The sequence below is a fragment of the Caenorhabditis briggsae genome (assembly GCF_000004555.2).
Source record: "Caenorhabditis briggsae complete genome, chrX, whole genome shotgun sequence".
NCBI lineage: Eukaryota > Metazoa > Nematoda > Chromadorea > Rhabditida > Rhabditidae > Caenorhabditis > Caenorhabditis briggsae.
In genome coordinates, this window is record NC_013491.2 from 21,269,322 (window position 1) to 21,286,015 (window position 16,694).

Here is a 16,694-nt window from a genome sequence, read left to right on the forward strand (position 1 = left end):
TGCGTGAGTTTGACTTTGCCCTTCCCGCCAAAACATTCAGTTTTTCTTCTTCACTCTACTTTGATGTCTCTTTTTGTCACCCCCCGCAGGCCATGTCCTTTTTTTGGACCTTTTGAGGTGCTAGAATATTTTATACAGTATTTGTGGCATTTGAATATTTAGGATTGCAGCGAGATTCTGATTCGGCTGAAACAAAGAGAAATATAGAATTGATTTAAAGGTTTTATTATAATACCATGAAAACGGTGATTTAAGGGTCTCTAATATTTTACTTCGAGCCACATCAACTCGATTGCTCTAACAGATGTCGAAGAATTGTCAACTGATAAACTGTTTATCATATCATCACCAGTGTTTTATCAAATCACAAATTCTGAACATCTCTCATAGGGACGAGATAATTGAGTTTAATGTCTTATAGGGAAGGCTTATTTTGGAGCAAGTATTATTTAAACTTTTTAGAATAGAATATCTGATAGAATCCCACTTTGTACGTTCATTTTGAGCTCAGTTATCTCGATTCTTGTCTAAGGTATCAAAAGTTTGCCAACTGTTCAATTGTTGATGATAATCTGGTGAATATTTTATCAGTTGAAAATATTTGATATCTTGTGCAAAACTCAAGATAATCAAGCTCAAAGTGAACGGTTCGGAGGGCCTTAATGATTTTTTTTTTGAATTCCTTGACATTTTCTGGGAATTCTGAGTTTAAGTTTGAAAAAGAGAATCTTGATGGTTTTGAAAATTTTGAAAATTTCCATGTTCACAATTTATGAAATTCTGCTTAGTTTTCTTGGACTAGATCTTTATCTCCTCAACAAAATTTTCTTTTCTCATTATACACTTTTGCTTCAATGTTTTTACCCCACAATTACAGCCTATTCAAAACCTCTGATTATAAAAATTCTTTGAAATTTATCATCATTTCTCAAATATAAACTTTTTCATTTCTCCAGAATATCATGAAAATTCAAATTTATCTCCATTTCGTCATGATTTTTTATGATTTTTATGTCAGCTTTCTCTATTTCGAACATCTGCTCTAAGAAAATGACTACGATGAATAAAATGAAATGACTTTCACGTCACTTTTCAAAATTTTGCAAAGTTCTTTGTTTCAAAAAAACCCGAAAAATGTTGTCCTATTGTCTTCTTGTACCAAAAAGCCTCATTATGAAAAAGTTCGGTAGATCAAATCCAGTCATTTTTCTTCACCATTATTTCCCCCACTTTTTCTGAAGCACGTGGGGTGGCAGATCCATTTTCCGGGGCGTGCTCATGGAAAATAATTTTGTAGCACATTATTTTTCTCTCACATTCAGATTTTTCTTTGTACATAGGTTGAACCTAGCGTATTTTAATTTTTCTCTTGTAAAGTTTCAAAAATGTTCAGACTACAAAAAAAACTGATCCGTGTACTCTGTAACCTTCTTATTCCTGAGCCGTCAGATTCAATTTCTGCTCTTTCAATGCTTTTTCCTTTGTCTTCTTCTTCTTCTTCTTCTTTTTTCTTTCTTTTTCATCTGAAAAACATCAAAATCCGGTCCAATGGGGCAAGAGACAAGACAGGGTCATACCCTTTTTTGCTATCTTCTTATTCTTTTCCTCTTCATCATCATCAATGCCGTTTGTTCTGAGCCAATAAACCAGATTCAGACTTGTTTCTTCTTTTCTCTTCTTTTTCTTAGTGCTCTTATTGCTCTTTCCCATGTAGAAGAACGCGTCATTGGACCCAGAAAAGGAGTGCAAGAAAAGGAGGAAAAAAGGAGGGTTTCTTCAACGTTTTACCGCAACTAACGACGCCTTCGACCCATATCACATTTCAATTTTCTACACCCCACCAATTTTTTTCTCCTTTTCCTTCCCTCTGTTTCTCTTCTTTCTCGTCCTTCTGTTTTTCCAGAGTGTTTCTCCAATTACCCTTTTACAAGAAGAGAGAGAGAGAGAGACTTTTACAAGAAGAGAGAGAGTTAGAAGAGAGAGAGAAAGAGAGAGGGCAAAGTGTAGGTACCAAAATGAGTTTTTTTTGTTCTACGTCTGGGGATGTGATAAATTTGAAAAGAGAAAAATTAAGTCGAGTTTATAAAAATCGGAATTACTGTAGTTTTCTCAACCCTCGTATTTTCAAACCTTCGCTCTACGCACTTCCTGAAACCTTTTTTTTTCTTTCCCTTATTTCATAACGAATCAATCTCAATTTTCTACTTTTTTTTCAGACCACGAATATGTCGCTGGCTGAAGAACTTGAACGATTATCCGGTGAAAATGGGGCAAAAAAGGAGCTCAGTGAGTTGTCATCTAACCGTTTTTCTTCTTTTTTCCTTCTAGTTGATGTCCGGAACTAGAAAAGAAAACGAGATGATTGTTTTAGGGGGTTTTGGGCACGTGTAGGAGGAAGAGGTAGTCAAGCGTCTGGAAAACCGATGAAATAAAAGAAAAGGAAAAAGTTCAAGGGTTTACGCTCGACTAGTTCTCTGGGTAAGATGAAACCTTTTGCGGATTGAAGGAGAAAAAACATAGATGGAGGAAAAAAAAGGACAGCTTACATTGGATAAGGGCTCATTTCAGATCTCTGGAATTTTTTCAAAAACCATTTTTTTAAAAGGCTCTACAATGGTACCCGTTAAAACGTTTAAAATATAAAAAAATTGAGACGTATCAAATAATTGAAAATTTTAACAATTTGCAATTACCATGAACCGTGATATAGAAGTGCCCATAGGGTCGTATTATCTCGGTTCCTGTCAAAGATATGAAAACGTTGTCAATTGATAATTTGTTTATTGTATTATCACAAAAATTTCATCTGTTGAAAGATTTTCGATATGTTTCACAGAAACCTTGATAAACTGGGTCAAAGTTAAAAACCCTTCCGTTAAATTTGACATTGCCAACACCGTAAAATCTGTGATAGAAGGAACTTTTATCATTCAATTTTGAGCCAACTTATCTCGGTTTCCGTCAAAGATAGGAAAATTTTGCCAACTGATGAATTGTTTATAACAATATTACACATTTTATCAGTTGACCTTTTTGTTATCTTTCACAAAAACAGAGAAAAAATGGTCAAACTAGGCAATTAGGAAGCTTTTCTATCACAGGTTTTACAGTAGTTATCAAAATTTCAAATAAATGTAACCTTATCAAGTGTTTCCTTTCCAGACGGTTGGCGACTCTCAAGTTCAGCTCCGGAACTTGGTGTACAACGAGCTCGTCTGGTGTCCAAAGACGGCAAAACGCTACTCAACAATATTCAAATTCCGGAACGGTTCCGACAAGCATACAAGTACGGTTGATGTTATTTTCTTGCTTCATGTTCGCTCACAATGTGTCACCGTCGGTTTTCACCCTAGGTTTTCACCGTAAAACAGATATTGTAGCTTTGAATTTGTGTGTTTCATGTCGTAATTTTTGATAGAAGAAGAAGATGCTAGTGTTAGAAAAGAACAAAAATATAACACTAGTTTGATTAGAGCAGCAAAAAGACCTGTTGCAGAATTTTAACCAAATTCAGCTAAATGCCAATTTCCGAAGGTCATTTGTTTTTTCAAGTTTTTTGTGCAAAAACAGTTAAAAAGACATGTTTTTCAGAAAGCGGCAAATAGCTGAAAATTTGCTAATTATCAAAAAATCCTGTGAATGCAAAGTGTTTTAACTAACTTTGTTGTATACCCTCCAATGTTTTCAAAGTGATCGGATAATCGATCACCGAGCTCCAGACTCCGAAAAATGACAGAAAAACAACTGACAAACTTTAGTTTTTGTTTCTTTTTACTGCAGAAGAAGATGTTAAAGTCAGAAAACACTCTAATTTTTCGATTGTTGTAACAAAAAGGACATCTTTCCAGACTCATAAAGAATATTCATGATTTTTTAAGTTTATTGTATGGTCGATAATTATAGCTACCCATAAGAAAAACGTTTTTTTTTCTCAGAATTCAAGTTTTTCGACACTAGCTCCCCCACTATAGTCACAGTGCACCTCTCTTTATCGAATCTAGCTTTTGTGTACTTCTTTTGTGGTTTTATGTTTGTGCAATTTCTGTTACCCACTTCTTTTTCGGAACACCAATGTTTTCCTCTACCTCTCTCTCTCTCTCTTTCTGTCACTCTCCCCCCTGAGAAAACGACGGGTGTTCGCACCGTCTGTGTAGATGGAGGTATTGCAGAAACTGGTTTCATCTCATCATCGAGTGCAATTGGAGGTCCATTTGTATTTTGTTTCTACTCGGTTTCATTGTTTCATGGACGATTTTCGCGCTGATCTACTATGTGATTTCTAAACTGAAGACGGTTAAAAAGGTAAGGGTAGCTGAAAATTCTAGAAGTTTTCTCATTTGATTTTCTTCAGGATGAGTCATGCATCGCCAACGTCGACACTTTTATCAGCGCCTTCCTGTTCAGGTTGGTCTGTATATCCGTTTTAAAACTTCCGGTGGCGTTCATCCTGTCTATGACTGATAAGAGAAAATTTTGAGCAAACATTTTGAAATCAAACTAGAGACTAAAAAGCGTAGACGAATTACCCAACAAAAAAGAAACTTTGGAATATTGCGAAACCAATTCTTGAAATCCAATTTGGTGGCGTAGAAAGGGGTTCGAAACGTCGTGGAGGAATAAAATGAAAGATGTGCAAAAATTAGATTTGTGACGCAACGAGGGGCAAGGAATATGAGGGTATAGGGTAGAATTGAACGAATGCTACGTTCTAGCACTTTCAGGATAAAAATTCGAACAGTTCGTGTTTTTAAATTCGGGCCAAGAAAAATTTGGTCTTACTTGACAGTATGAAGGTCCTTTTTTACAGGTTTGAGCTCATCTGTTCTGAAATTGAAAATCAAACATTCACTTCATTTTTATCTCAAAATCAAAGTCGAGTGTCTCTTTCTTCCCACGGAAACCACAAGATAACCCTTGTGTTTCTCTAATCTACAAACTTCATATGTATCTTTTTCCACGTGTCCCGAGGAATCATACGTTGTGCCTTATCAGTTGAAACTTGTTCCGCTCTTTTCTGTTTGAAGTACACAGAAATCAGATTTTTCGAGCAATTAGAGGTAAACAATGACTCAGAGAAAATTGATTGTTTTAAGATTTGGATGAAAAACAGGAGAAAACTTGGATTCGAAAAAAACAGGATGAGATCAAAATGTGATAAAACTAAAAATATGAAAGCACAAGATTATGCAAAAAAAAATTTTAGGGGATTGGTGTTCAAAAAATGGGGAAAAATGAAAAAAAAGAATTGAGAAAATATGAAAGATCGAAAAAAATAGAAAAATAGAAAAAACTTTAAAGAAACGATGGAAACTTAAAGTTGAAAAATAAAGAAATTTAATTTAAAAAATCTCTACTTTTTTAGTATGGAATCTCAACACACTATAGGATACGGACTACGGTACATGACGGATCTCTGTCCACCTGCATATCTAACTCTTTGTGTTCAATGCGTCGTTGGTGTATTTTTACAAACAATACTAGCTGGAATTGTTATCGCAAAGATTCTACGTCCAAAGAAGAGGAGGCAGGTTAGTATGGGATAATAGTAAATGTACCCTTAATTTTGAGCTATTCTAACATTTGCTCTTGTTAAAGATACCAAAAATTTGTCCACTGAAACTTTTGTCACATTATCACAAACATTTTATCAGTTGACAAACTCTTGATATCTAGCACAGGAGCCAAGAGAAATTAAATCAAGATTGAGAGCGTTCCTACTCTTTAAAAATATTGAAATTTTTCGATTCAAATCTGTCTTATGAATAGAAGAAAATTATAAAAATATATTTCAGGAAATGCGCTTTTCCCGAATGGCAGTGATCGGACCACTGGATGAACATGATAAACGACCAACGCTAATGATCAGATTGGCGGATATTCAAGAAAAACTGTTTTTGGCCGAGTCCCATGTTAGGCTCTACATGGCTTGTTCGAAAATAAACAGTGTAAGTTCGGATCTTTTTTAGGAGTTTCGCAATAATCGAATATCAGACAATCTAATTTTCTTATTCATTTGTTTATTCACTAAAGGGTACGGTACTTCTGAAACGTGAAAAAGTATAATTAATAAAGAGTACGATTAAATGTAATATGGGATTCAGATACAGTACCGGTCAATAATAGCATGGCTATCAAAGTTTTCGTTCATTAAAAAAAAGTTTGGAGGGTGTGAAACAGACCGAGATTGAAAACTTTGCATTCACATAATTTTTGGAAAGTTATTAGTTGTTAGATGTATATCGATTTTTGAAAGACACCTTTTTTACGTTTTCAGTACAAAAAAATTACCAAAAAGAGGTATCTCTCCGAAATCGTCGATTAGATCAAAAATAGGATATTTCAAAAAACTCGGTGAATGGAAAGTATTCAATTTAGGTAATTTAGGTATGTTTTTTTTATCATCCAAAGTTTTCAGAGGGATTGGAAACTTGTCTGTACAGTTCCGAACTCCTGAAAATGGTTAAAATGGCCAAAAACCAACTAAAAATTCGGTTTTGTGAATCTTACTGACCAGTATTGCATAAACATGTCATTTTGCCTATTTTTTGATCATTCGCAACACTTGTTATTGAGTAAAAAATTCTGAATACCATTTGTTGTTTCAGCGTGGGGATCGAGAGCTCATCGGTGTCAAAGACATGAACGTCGGATATGATAGTGGCTGGGATCGGGTGCTTCTTCTCTGGCCAATCATTGTCCGCCACGTTATCAATGAGGACAGCCCACTTTATGGAATGTCTCGTGATAATATTGCTGTTAGTAGTATTTTCTTTTTCTTTTTGGGAATTCAAATCATTTCCAGAAAGCTGACTTCGAATTGATCATGACCGTTGAAGGAATCGTTGAGGCTACTGGTATGACTTTCCAAGCTAGGACATCATTCCTCCCTGATGAAATTCTCTGGGGATATAAGTGCGTTACTCAAGAAAAAATTTATAATTAAAATTTTCGAAAATTCAGATTCAAACCAATGGTACTAATGAACGAAAAACTTTCGAAATATGAGGTTCACTACTCACTTTTTGATCAAACTGAGAGGTTGGCGATTTTAGAAGGTTTTAAATAATTTTTTAAGTTTTCAGAGTCTGTGACTTTGATGCTCAAACCATCGAGACGGAGGAAACCGAGGACGACCATCATCACAATGCATCTGGCTTCCTGTGAACTGATATAAAATTTTAATTATCAAGTAATCCCGAAAATATGCTCAATAATTGTTCTCTTACCATACAAAACATGTTTCCCATAATATTTAGTTCAAATCACATGTGATATCTAGTTTGAAATGTCCAATAATCTTATTTTTCCCTTTCTCCATTTCATCCCAGTAATTTCCCCGTTGATTGTGATTTTTTTCAGAATTTTCCACGTGTCAATCGGTTTTTATTCTCTTGAATGTCAGTTTATTTTTTCTCCCCGAGCTCTCCGGTGTGCACGTTATGTAATAATTTGGTCGTCTTCATTCAATATTTGAAAAAAGTTCTCCCCCCAGAAATGTTAATTAGGTAGTGGTAGGTTCAAACAATATTGCTGGTAGTGCATCTCGACTCAACTCAGCACCCCCATTTGATGAAAAAGCCTGTTTTGCGGGTCGAAATAACTTTGAGAACCCAAAATTTCCCTCCTACGACTGATACCATTGTATAATACTTGAAAATTTGTAAAATAAATGTTTAAATTGTAATTTTTAATCTAACATCACCGGTGTTTCATTATTTATAGCAGAATTGTGTCTGATTAATTGAAACTCATTCAGTGAGCAGGATAATGAAAATCAAGAGTCATAAAGACGTCATTCTATTCATGGAGTTTGTTTTGGGTGACATTTTGACAGAAAAATTACACTTTAAAATTTTTGAGAATGTCGAACTCGGCGGAAATTTGATTGGAAAGATGGGGAAAAACATGTGAGATTCTTGATGAGGAGTCTTGAACAAGTAAGCCAAAAATTAATAAAATGTTGTAATCACCGGTGTTTCAAGTGATAGAGGGCTGGTGAAGGATGAAAGAAATTCGGGGAACGAGTTCAAGAGATATAGAAATATCACTGAAAATCAACTTAGAAAAAGATACGGATGAAATTTCTAAAGATTGGGGCGACAAATGATAATTTAGTGAGTGGAAGTGGAACGGATGGGACAACTGCGGCGAGAGATTACCAGTTATCAAATGAATGGAGTGATGAAGTAAAGATGTAGTGGATTATTCTACATTTGGACGCTGGAGCTTGAAGTTACAGATTTCAGAGAAGCCAATTGGGAACAAGCTGTGCGAGCTGAAAAATATGTTGGTAAACTATACAAAATTCTTTACCAACTCACTCAATGTCAAAATAAGCATTGTCGCTGCTCTCGTAGCCTTCATAAGACACCATGACGAGTCTGCCGTGAAGGGAGACAATACGTGCTGGATAAATGCTCCTATTGTCATTCATATCCGCTGCTTCCAAGTAAGCTCCGATCTGAAAATATAAGTTTGAAATATATACACAGTATTACAGTACAGGTCGATAATATATTTCGAAAATGTATTTCCAGCTGATTTTCGGCATTTTGAGGAGTTTGAAATATAGCTGTCAAGTTTTCGATGTCTTTAAAATTTATTGAAGGTTCAAAACTAATCTACATAGATTGAACCCTTTGAATTCACAGATTTAAAAAAAATATCATTTTTTCAGCTAGTTGCCGATTTCTGGAAAAAATTTTTTTTGGCAGATTCTTACACTGAAAAATGAATCTGTAAATAACAAATTTTCTATCTAGGTTTGTTTTCCATGCTCTAACGTCTTCAAAATGATCGAAAACTTAACAGCCGAGCTACAGGTTGATGAGAATGCCAAAAATCAGTTGAAAAATACGCTATTTTAAACAATTTTGGGAATACAACTCTCTTCTCAAAAAATTAATGCTTACCTCAAACTGTTCCAACCTATCTTGAGATGGCATGGGTTTGGTAAGATCTTCTGGAATGCAAACCGCTCCTTTTCGAGTCAAGTACGTACTCCATGCAAAGTTTCCTTTGAAGTTCAGCGGTTTCTTCAGTGCCATCCCATATTTCTCGGCATATCCCACAGGGAAAATGTATCCACTCATCACGTGAATAGGGACTGTTTCCTCATCAGATCCATCAGCGCTCACAATGACGTATCCATGAGTAGTGCAGACTTTACGAACCGTGGCCACAGTCAGTTCGTTCTGTTTGGCGTCAAGAGGGTCGAGGAACTCCAACTTTTGGCCTTCTTCAATCCTACTCCAGAGATTTTTCGGAATTGCTTCCCTGCGAAGCATCGTCTCTTGAATATCCTCTGGATCGTAGGCTGGAGGTTGGTGGGCTTTGATAGCATCTCGAATCTTCTGTGTGTGTCTCAAATATTCATCCTGGGCGATGATTTTGTAGCCGTTGATGGCCGCGAATCCAACGGGAAAGACGAATACACTTTCTTCGTCCACCCAAAATTCTCCATCCTTCTCGGTTTGACTCTCGTTGAGCATGTTGTCTAGGTCAGTCGGACAGTCCTCTTGTTGGATCTTCACGCGCCACCTTCTTCCTCTGATCTCCTGGATGCGTGCGACATGCATTTGACTACTGTAAGCATTGTCGAGAAGCTCCATTCTCTGTCCCACGAAGAATTCGGTGTCCTCCAATTTTTCCTTCTTTTGATTAAAATCCGCACGAAAAGATGGGTGGTTGGCAGCTTCCTCGAGAATTGATCTCTGCAAAATTGAAGGGAATTTTTAATTTTTTGAAACCTCTAAACTTGACTCACCCTGAAGGCGAAACTATTGTTACTGTATTCTTCTACAGAAAATGGTGGGAGAAAGAGGACCCTCCCTTCCATATTCGGTTCCAGGTGCATGCTGAAATTAATTCATTTTCCAAATTGTTGAATGCAAAAACTCACTTGTCTTGGCTGTAAACCGTGCTGGAGAGAATATTGACCCAGAATCTCACATCCAAAGTCCAGACCATCTTTCCAAGTACGTAGAGGCCACACATATCTTCAACCTCAGCAATCCATCGAATATCTTTTCTTTTGTTTCGGTAGAGAGAATCATACTCGTGGTTGCGTGTCATGAACTTAAAGAAAAAAATTACGGTTAAGTTATACCGTAATTACTTACCCAGTATCCCAAATTAATCGAATTCCGAAAGTCCTGTTTGAATGGAGATGCAAGCACGTCGAGTGGAACAAATGAGACATCCTCGATTTTTTCACGCTGGTGGATCAATTTGGACCAGGAGAAAGAGTCATCGATAGGTTGTCTCTTGTCGGAAAGAGATAGGAATGGAGTGAAATTCGACATCTGAAGATGTTTCATTATTTTTGTAAGCCATTATTAAGGAAAAATAACTGTCGCCAGAATTCAACAAAGAGATATCAATCAAGAGAAGGAGCTAGAAAAATAGGATGGACAAACAGAAGAAGGAGATTTGGGGGAACGAAAGGTATTTCAAAATTGAAGGAGGCCAGACACCAAAAAAAAAAGTTTTTCCTGATATTTTACATAGAGAACCCCCATGAGGGGTTGAACTAATGACAGGCAGCTCAGGGGTACAGCACCGCTACCGGCTGAGCTACGGGGGCGCGAAGGCGCCTGACGACCGATGGTCTACATAAGCGCTGCGCGATTTCTTCCACCGAACTGTCCCCCGAAATTTTTGCTGTCTCGCCTCTTTTAAAAACAAAATTGAAAAATACAAAACTTGTTTCAATTCGGTTAGCAGGAGATATTCCTTGGTAATCTCAAAACGGGAATTAGGACTTGCTCTTTTCTGAAAAATCAAAAAGAGCATTTTCAGTTGGTAAGCTATGTTTTGAACTTTGGTAATTTCAAAATTTGAAGTTTTGAGATTTCGAAAAGTTGAATTAGTAAAAATTCCAATTTTTTATTAAGATAATGAAAAAACGTCAAATTGTGAGTTACCGGAAAAAAAAACGGGAAAATGAAAAAAAAATGCGGAGGGAAAAGACGTTGTGGGTGTTATTTGTTAGTTGACATCTATATTAGATCTTATCTACACCCCCTTTTTTCGCGGTTTTTTTTGTGTTCATCCCCATCTGTTTTGACCTACCGAGAGGTCTTCCTTCTGCGGTTGTTGCACTGTCTGCGTCTCGTCTCTTTTACTCTCTCCCTCCTTTTTTCTGTGTTCCAAGACATGACCAGATGGCTGGTTACAAGTATAAGTTGAACGATCTTGAGGAACAAATCATGTGAATCGAAGAATGAAAAGAAATAATGTGAATAGCTACAAGAAAATACAATTTTCACTATATTTATCGGATCCAATAACTGAGATCAGAGAAATATGGATTTTTAGTATTTGATACCAAAATTGAAACCAAGGTAGAGCAAAGAAGTCTTCTGGCTACACTAGTTGGAATAAGATTTTTCAGTCTGTCTTCCTAGAAAATCAATTTTAAACACTTATAAACACCAGGAAAATTTTATTTTATGACGTTTGCCTTATAGACTTTCTATATTGATAACTAAAAAGTTTCCCACTCAACTTCTTCACAACAAATTGGTTTATCTCAAACTTTGGTAATTAAACTAAGAATTTAAAGAAAAAGGATGAAAAGGGTTTTGGTATATAAGGAAATTTGAAAATAAAAAAGATGAGAAATTATGTGAATTGGAATTAGTGATAAAAGAAAAATGAAGAAGAAAGAAAATAAAGAATATAACATAAGACGATCAGGCGACCGTGTGCTTGTGTAAATGAAAAAACGGGAAGACAAGATGTCCGTTTTATACCATGGGCGTGTTAATAGAATTGTGTCCGATAAATTCAAATTCATTCAGTTAGCGGAAAATTTTGACAGAGAAATTAAACGTTTAAATTTTTTAGAATAACTCGGTGAAAATTTGAATGGAAAGACGGGGGAAAATATGTGAGATTCTCAATGGAGAGTTTTGAGCAAATAAGAAGCCATAAATTACAAAAAAAATGATTAACATAACCGGTGTTTTGAATGATAGAGTGGGGAATGAAAGAACTCCGGGAAATTATTTTAAAAGATATAGAAAAAATATCACTGGCAATCAATTAGGAAAAAGATAAAAAAGAATTTGTGAAAGAATGGGGAGAGAAATAATGTTAGTAAGTAGGAGTAGAACGGACAGAACAACGCGACGAGGGATGACCATTTATCAAACAAATAAGCGATGGAGAGAAGGTATAGTGGATTACTCAACTTTTGGACGCTGAAGTTTGAAGTTACAGATTTCAGAGAAGCCAATTGGGAACAAGCTATGCGAGCTGAAAGATAGGTTGATAAACAATATAAATTCTGGATCAACTCACTCAATGTCAAAATAAGCATCGTCACTGCTCTCGTAGCCTAAATAAGACACTCTGACGAGTCTGCCGTGAAGGGAGACAATACGTGCTGGATAAATGCTCGTATTGTCATTCATATCCGATGCTTCCAAGTAAGCTCCGACCTGAAAATATAAGCTTTGTAATACATACAAGGCAACCATTTGATGGGGGCGTCCGCTAATTCCCAAATTTTTGAGATTTTTATATCAGTCGATCCAGAATTTTGGGTCGGGAAGAAAACTCTCTTGGAGGATAGTCCGAAAATAACTCGTTTGGCCTCTTGTTAAGCTCTCTAATCTGCACCCTCTATGTTAATTTTTTGACGTGTTTCTTAAGAACGAGTGATTTTCGGACTATCCTCCATGAGAGTTTTCTTCACGACCCAAAATTCTGAATCGATTGATATGAATGTCTCAAAAATTTTGGAATTAGCGGACGCCCCTTTTTAACAAGTTATGACGAGTACTACAAGGGGATACTATTTCGAATGTGTATCTTGTCTGTGAACAAAGTTACAGGGTGGCTTTTAATTACCCGCGCATCTTTGAATGAGTTTTTCTCAAAAAGTAGAAGCCAAAAACTGATGAAACTTAACAAAATATTTATTTGGACGTGCAAAAATTTAAAACCAGGAAGAATTTTTTGATTCGGTCATCGTTCACCTCAGATACGATCTGAAGACGTCTTTGGTAGGCATCAATGGTGGCACGGTCCAAAGTTTGTCCCATTCCTTGATCAGTATCTTTTCGCCTTGAAACTTAAATGGGGCCTTGAGCAGATCTTGTTCCGCATAACCCCAGATGGAATAGTCAAAATGGGTCAAATCCGGCGAGTAGGCCGGTCATTCTTCCCCTCTTTCAGATGCGTTTCGAACCACTGCGGAGCGCGTTTGGAGTTGTAGGCTGAAGCTCCGTCATGTTGGTGAATCAAATTTTCTCGTCCAAATTGGGATTTGATCTATATGAGCAGATGCTTTTTGAAAACTCCCCCGATATACACTTTCTTGGTCATACAAACGTCTTGGTCTGTGAAATTTGAAATTTGAGCATATTGCACCGAAAACCAAAGTGCCGTTCGGATGTGAAACTCTAGGAATGGTTTTTTTACTTAAAGTGTTTCTTGATATCCTTGGCTAACCACTGTAACTTTGAAAGTTGGATTCGGCTTCAATCGTGAGCCAGTGCTCGTCAAAGAAAACGGACCCCAAATAGTCTCCTCGCCGCGTGCCATCAAGACGAAATTTAGCCTTCTTCAGGGTCTATGGCTTATTGCTCTCCGACAAGATATCGGCTTCTAAGACACAATATCATTTTAGATTAAGTTTTTTTTTCGGGCTATCTTTTAGATTAAAACCCAAGACATAGGCATAACCATGGCCAATTTTCTGAGGGATTTATGTAGGGTACTCCCGATTTGATTTCGAACAGCTTCGACCTCTTTTAGAGGTGTCACAGTAGTTTTTCTTCCTGTCACAATGCGACCAAATATAGACCCAGACTCGGTGAATTTTTAGTTGCCTCAAAAAACCATATGTCGACAGTACTAATGCGTTTGAAGATTTAGATTCGACTGACGATCTACTTAAAAAGACTGATGACAGTGGCATGGTGTAAGTTAGGGCTTGCCATTTACCTGAAACTCAACCAATAAGGCTGAAACTTGGCAAACATATCAATTATGAATCAATGAATCAATAATGAAAATTTACTGCAATAAGTGCGCGCCAGCCAAAAGAATCATGGCGCCAAAGTTGTGCGCGGGAAATTAAAAGCCACCCTGTACAGACTAGACAAATAAAAAACAGGCCCGGATCGGTGCTGTCGAGTTCCACTTTGTTCAAATAAAAAAATAGACAGATTTGCAAATAGTATCATTTTGTAGTACGCGTCTAGTTCTGTCATATTCAATTCAGTTGGTCCGAAAATACACTAACAGATACTATGACAGGGTCCAAAGGCACGGCAAGAACCGGGTTTACAAGTATGATACAACTCAAAATTACCTCAAACTTATCCAGTCTTTCCTGAGATGGCACGGGCTTGGTGAGCTCTTTTGGAATAGAAACCGCTCCTTCCTGAGCCAAGTACTTGTTCCAGGCGTATCTTCCTCTGAAGTTCAATGGCTTCTTCAGTTTCATGCCATACTTTTCGGCATATCCCACAGGGAATATGTATCCACTCATCACGTGAATAGGGACTGTTTCCTCATCATCTCCATCAGCGCTCACAATGACGTATCCATGAGTAATGCAGACCTTGCGGACCGAGGCTACAGTCAGTTTGTTCTGTTTGGCGTCAAGAGGGTCGAGGAACTCCAACTTTTGGCCTTCTTCAATCCTACTCCAGAGATTTTTTGGAATTGCTTCCCTGCGAAGCATCGTCTCTTGAATATCCTCTGGATCGTATGCTGGATGTTGTTGGGCTTTGATAGCATCTCTAATTTTCTCAGTGTGCGTGATGTAGTCATCCTGGGCGACGATGTTGTAGCCGTTGATGGCCGCAAATCCAACAGGGAAGACGAATACACTTTCTTCATCCACCCAAAACGTCCCGTCCTTTTCAGTCTGACTCTCGTTGAGCATACTGTCTAGATCCGTCGGACAGTCTTCTTGCTGAATCTTCACTCGCCATCTTCTTCCTCTAATCTCTTGAATGCGTGCCACATGCAATCGGCTGCTGTCATCATTGTCGAGAAGCTCCAGTCTCTGTCCCACGAAAAACTCAGTTTCTTCCAACTTGTCCTTCTTTTCATCGAATTCGTCACTAACTGAAGGGTGGTTGACAGCTTCCTCTTGAATCTTCTTCTGCAAAAATAAAGAAATTTTGGAAAATTTAGTTCGAGAAGTGGATATACAGGGCTGGTCAAAAAAATTTTAGAAGTTTCGTATTCACAGAATTTCTTGAAAATCTAAATGTTAAGCTAGGCAAACCGATTTCTGAAAGAAGCATGTTTTTTCCACGTTTTCAGTAAAATAACAGATAAAAAGAGGTGCCTTTCAGAAATCGTGACAAAAATTTAGGAACTTTCAAAAAACTCGGTGAATGCAAATTTTCTTAAACTAGGTCTGTTTTGAATTCTCTAAGTTTTTCAATAAGATTGGAAGTCTCTCAGTAAAGCTTCAGACTTCTGGTCAAAATCAACTGAAAAACAGGTTTTCGTATTTTTATTGACCGGTACTGTATGAAAATGCTTCATTAGCCCGTTTGAAAAACAGCTTTGTTTCCAAAACCTATAGAGTTCCACTCACTCTTTCGGTCTTATAATCTGGTTTGTTCTTTCTGTACTCCTCTCCACTATACGGTGGGAGAAGAATAACCCTTCCTTCCATATTCGGTTCCAGGCGCATGCTGAAATTAATTTATTTTCAAAATTGTTGAATGCAAAAACTCACTTGTCTCGGCTGTAAACCGTTCTGGAGAGAATGTTGATCCAGAACTTCTCATCCACACATTTCTTCATACTTCCAAGGACGTAGAACCCACACATATCTTCCACTTCAGCAAACCATCTAATATCTTTTTTGTTTTTGTGAATAGAGTCATATTCTTGGCTGCGTGTCAAAAACTTAAAAAAATAGTTACTGTTTGATGTGTACCGTAATAACTTACCCAGTATCCCACATCAATTGATTCTCGAAAGTCCTGTTTCAATGGAACTGCAAGCGCATCGAGTGGAACAAACGATACATCTTCTTCTTTTTCACGCTGATGGAGCAGATTGATCCAGGAGAAAGAGTCATCGATGGGCTGTCTTCCGGCGGTAAGGGAGTAAAAACCATTGTAAGTCGACATCTGAAATGCTTTGTTTAATTTGTCGTAACGGAGTTAAGCCCCTGTCGGATGCGGAGCTGAAATTCACCAAAGAGATTAAAATCTAAAAAAGAGCTAGAAAAATAAAGAGGCCGAACCGAAGGAGAATATGAGTGTAAAGGAAAAGTTTTATTTCTGAAAATTTAAGTCATAACTCATAAGTGATAAGAAAAAAAAACAAAAAAAAAATGTTTTAATTTGGTTTGGGGATGATATTATCAGCTATATTTTGAAGTTTGAAAAAAAATTATTTTATTAAGAAAATGAAAAAAACCACAATTTGATTCATCAAAATGTGAAATAGCAGGAAAAAAATACTAAAAAATGATGAGGAAAAAGACGTTGTTTGTAATATTGGTCAGTCGACCTCTATATTAGATCTTATCTACACCCCCTTTTTTCGCGGTTTTTTTTGTGTTCATTCCCATCTGTTTTGACCTAACGAGAGGTCTTCCTTCTGCGGTTGTTGCACTGTCTGCGTCTCGTCTCTTTTACTCTCTCACACTTTTTTACGTGTTCCTAGACATGACTAGATGGCTGGTTAGAAATTTATAGGTTACG

The 16,694-nt window shown here is 37.0% G+C and overlaps 3 protein-coding genes across 3 annotated transcripts; 1 reads left to right on the forward strand and 2 right to left on the reverse strand.

Moving 5' to 3' along the window:
* Positions 1–2,225: 2,225 nt before the first annotated feature.
* On the forward strand, positions 2,226–7,164 carry Cbr-irk-3 (the record flags this gene model as incomplete). The annotated part of the gene is made up of 10 exons (XM_045240793.1): positions 2,226–2,286; positions 3,163–3,286; positions 4,170–4,302; positions 4,352–4,404; positions 5,363–5,528; positions 5,793–5,945; positions 6,606–6,755; positions 6,803–6,912; positions 6,961–7,038; positions 7,083–7,164. 10 exons carry the CDS (start codon positions 2,226–2,228, stop codon positions 7,162–7,164), a joined length of 1,110 nt encoding a protein of 369 aa, XP_045094326.1.
* A 1,038-nt stretch (positions 7,165–8,202) lies between these two features.
* On the reverse strand, positions 8,203–10,304 carry CBG10648 (the record flags this gene model as incomplete). Its single annotated transcript, XM_002645996.2, has 6 exons — positions 8,203–8,275; positions 8,322–8,461; positions 8,913–9,713; positions 9,767–9,857; positions 9,902–10,077; positions 10,122–10,304. The coding sequence occupies 6 exons, from the start codon at positions 10,302–10,304 to the stop codon at positions 8,203–8,205; spliced, it is 1,464 nt and encodes a 487-aa protein (XP_002646042.2).
* A 1,884-nt stretch (positions 10,305–12,188) lies between these two features.
* On the reverse strand, positions 12,189–16,115 carry CBG10647 (the record flags this gene model as incomplete). The annotated part of the gene is made up of 6 exons (XM_002645995.1): positions 12,189–12,261; positions 12,307–12,446; positions 14,327–15,127; positions 15,572–15,671; positions 15,716–15,888; positions 15,933–16,115. The coding sequence occupies 6 exons, from the start codon at positions 16,113–16,115 to the stop codon at positions 12,189–12,191; spliced, it is 1,470 nt and encodes a 489-aa protein (XP_002646041.1).
* Positions 16,116–16,694: the final 579 nt, after the last annotated feature.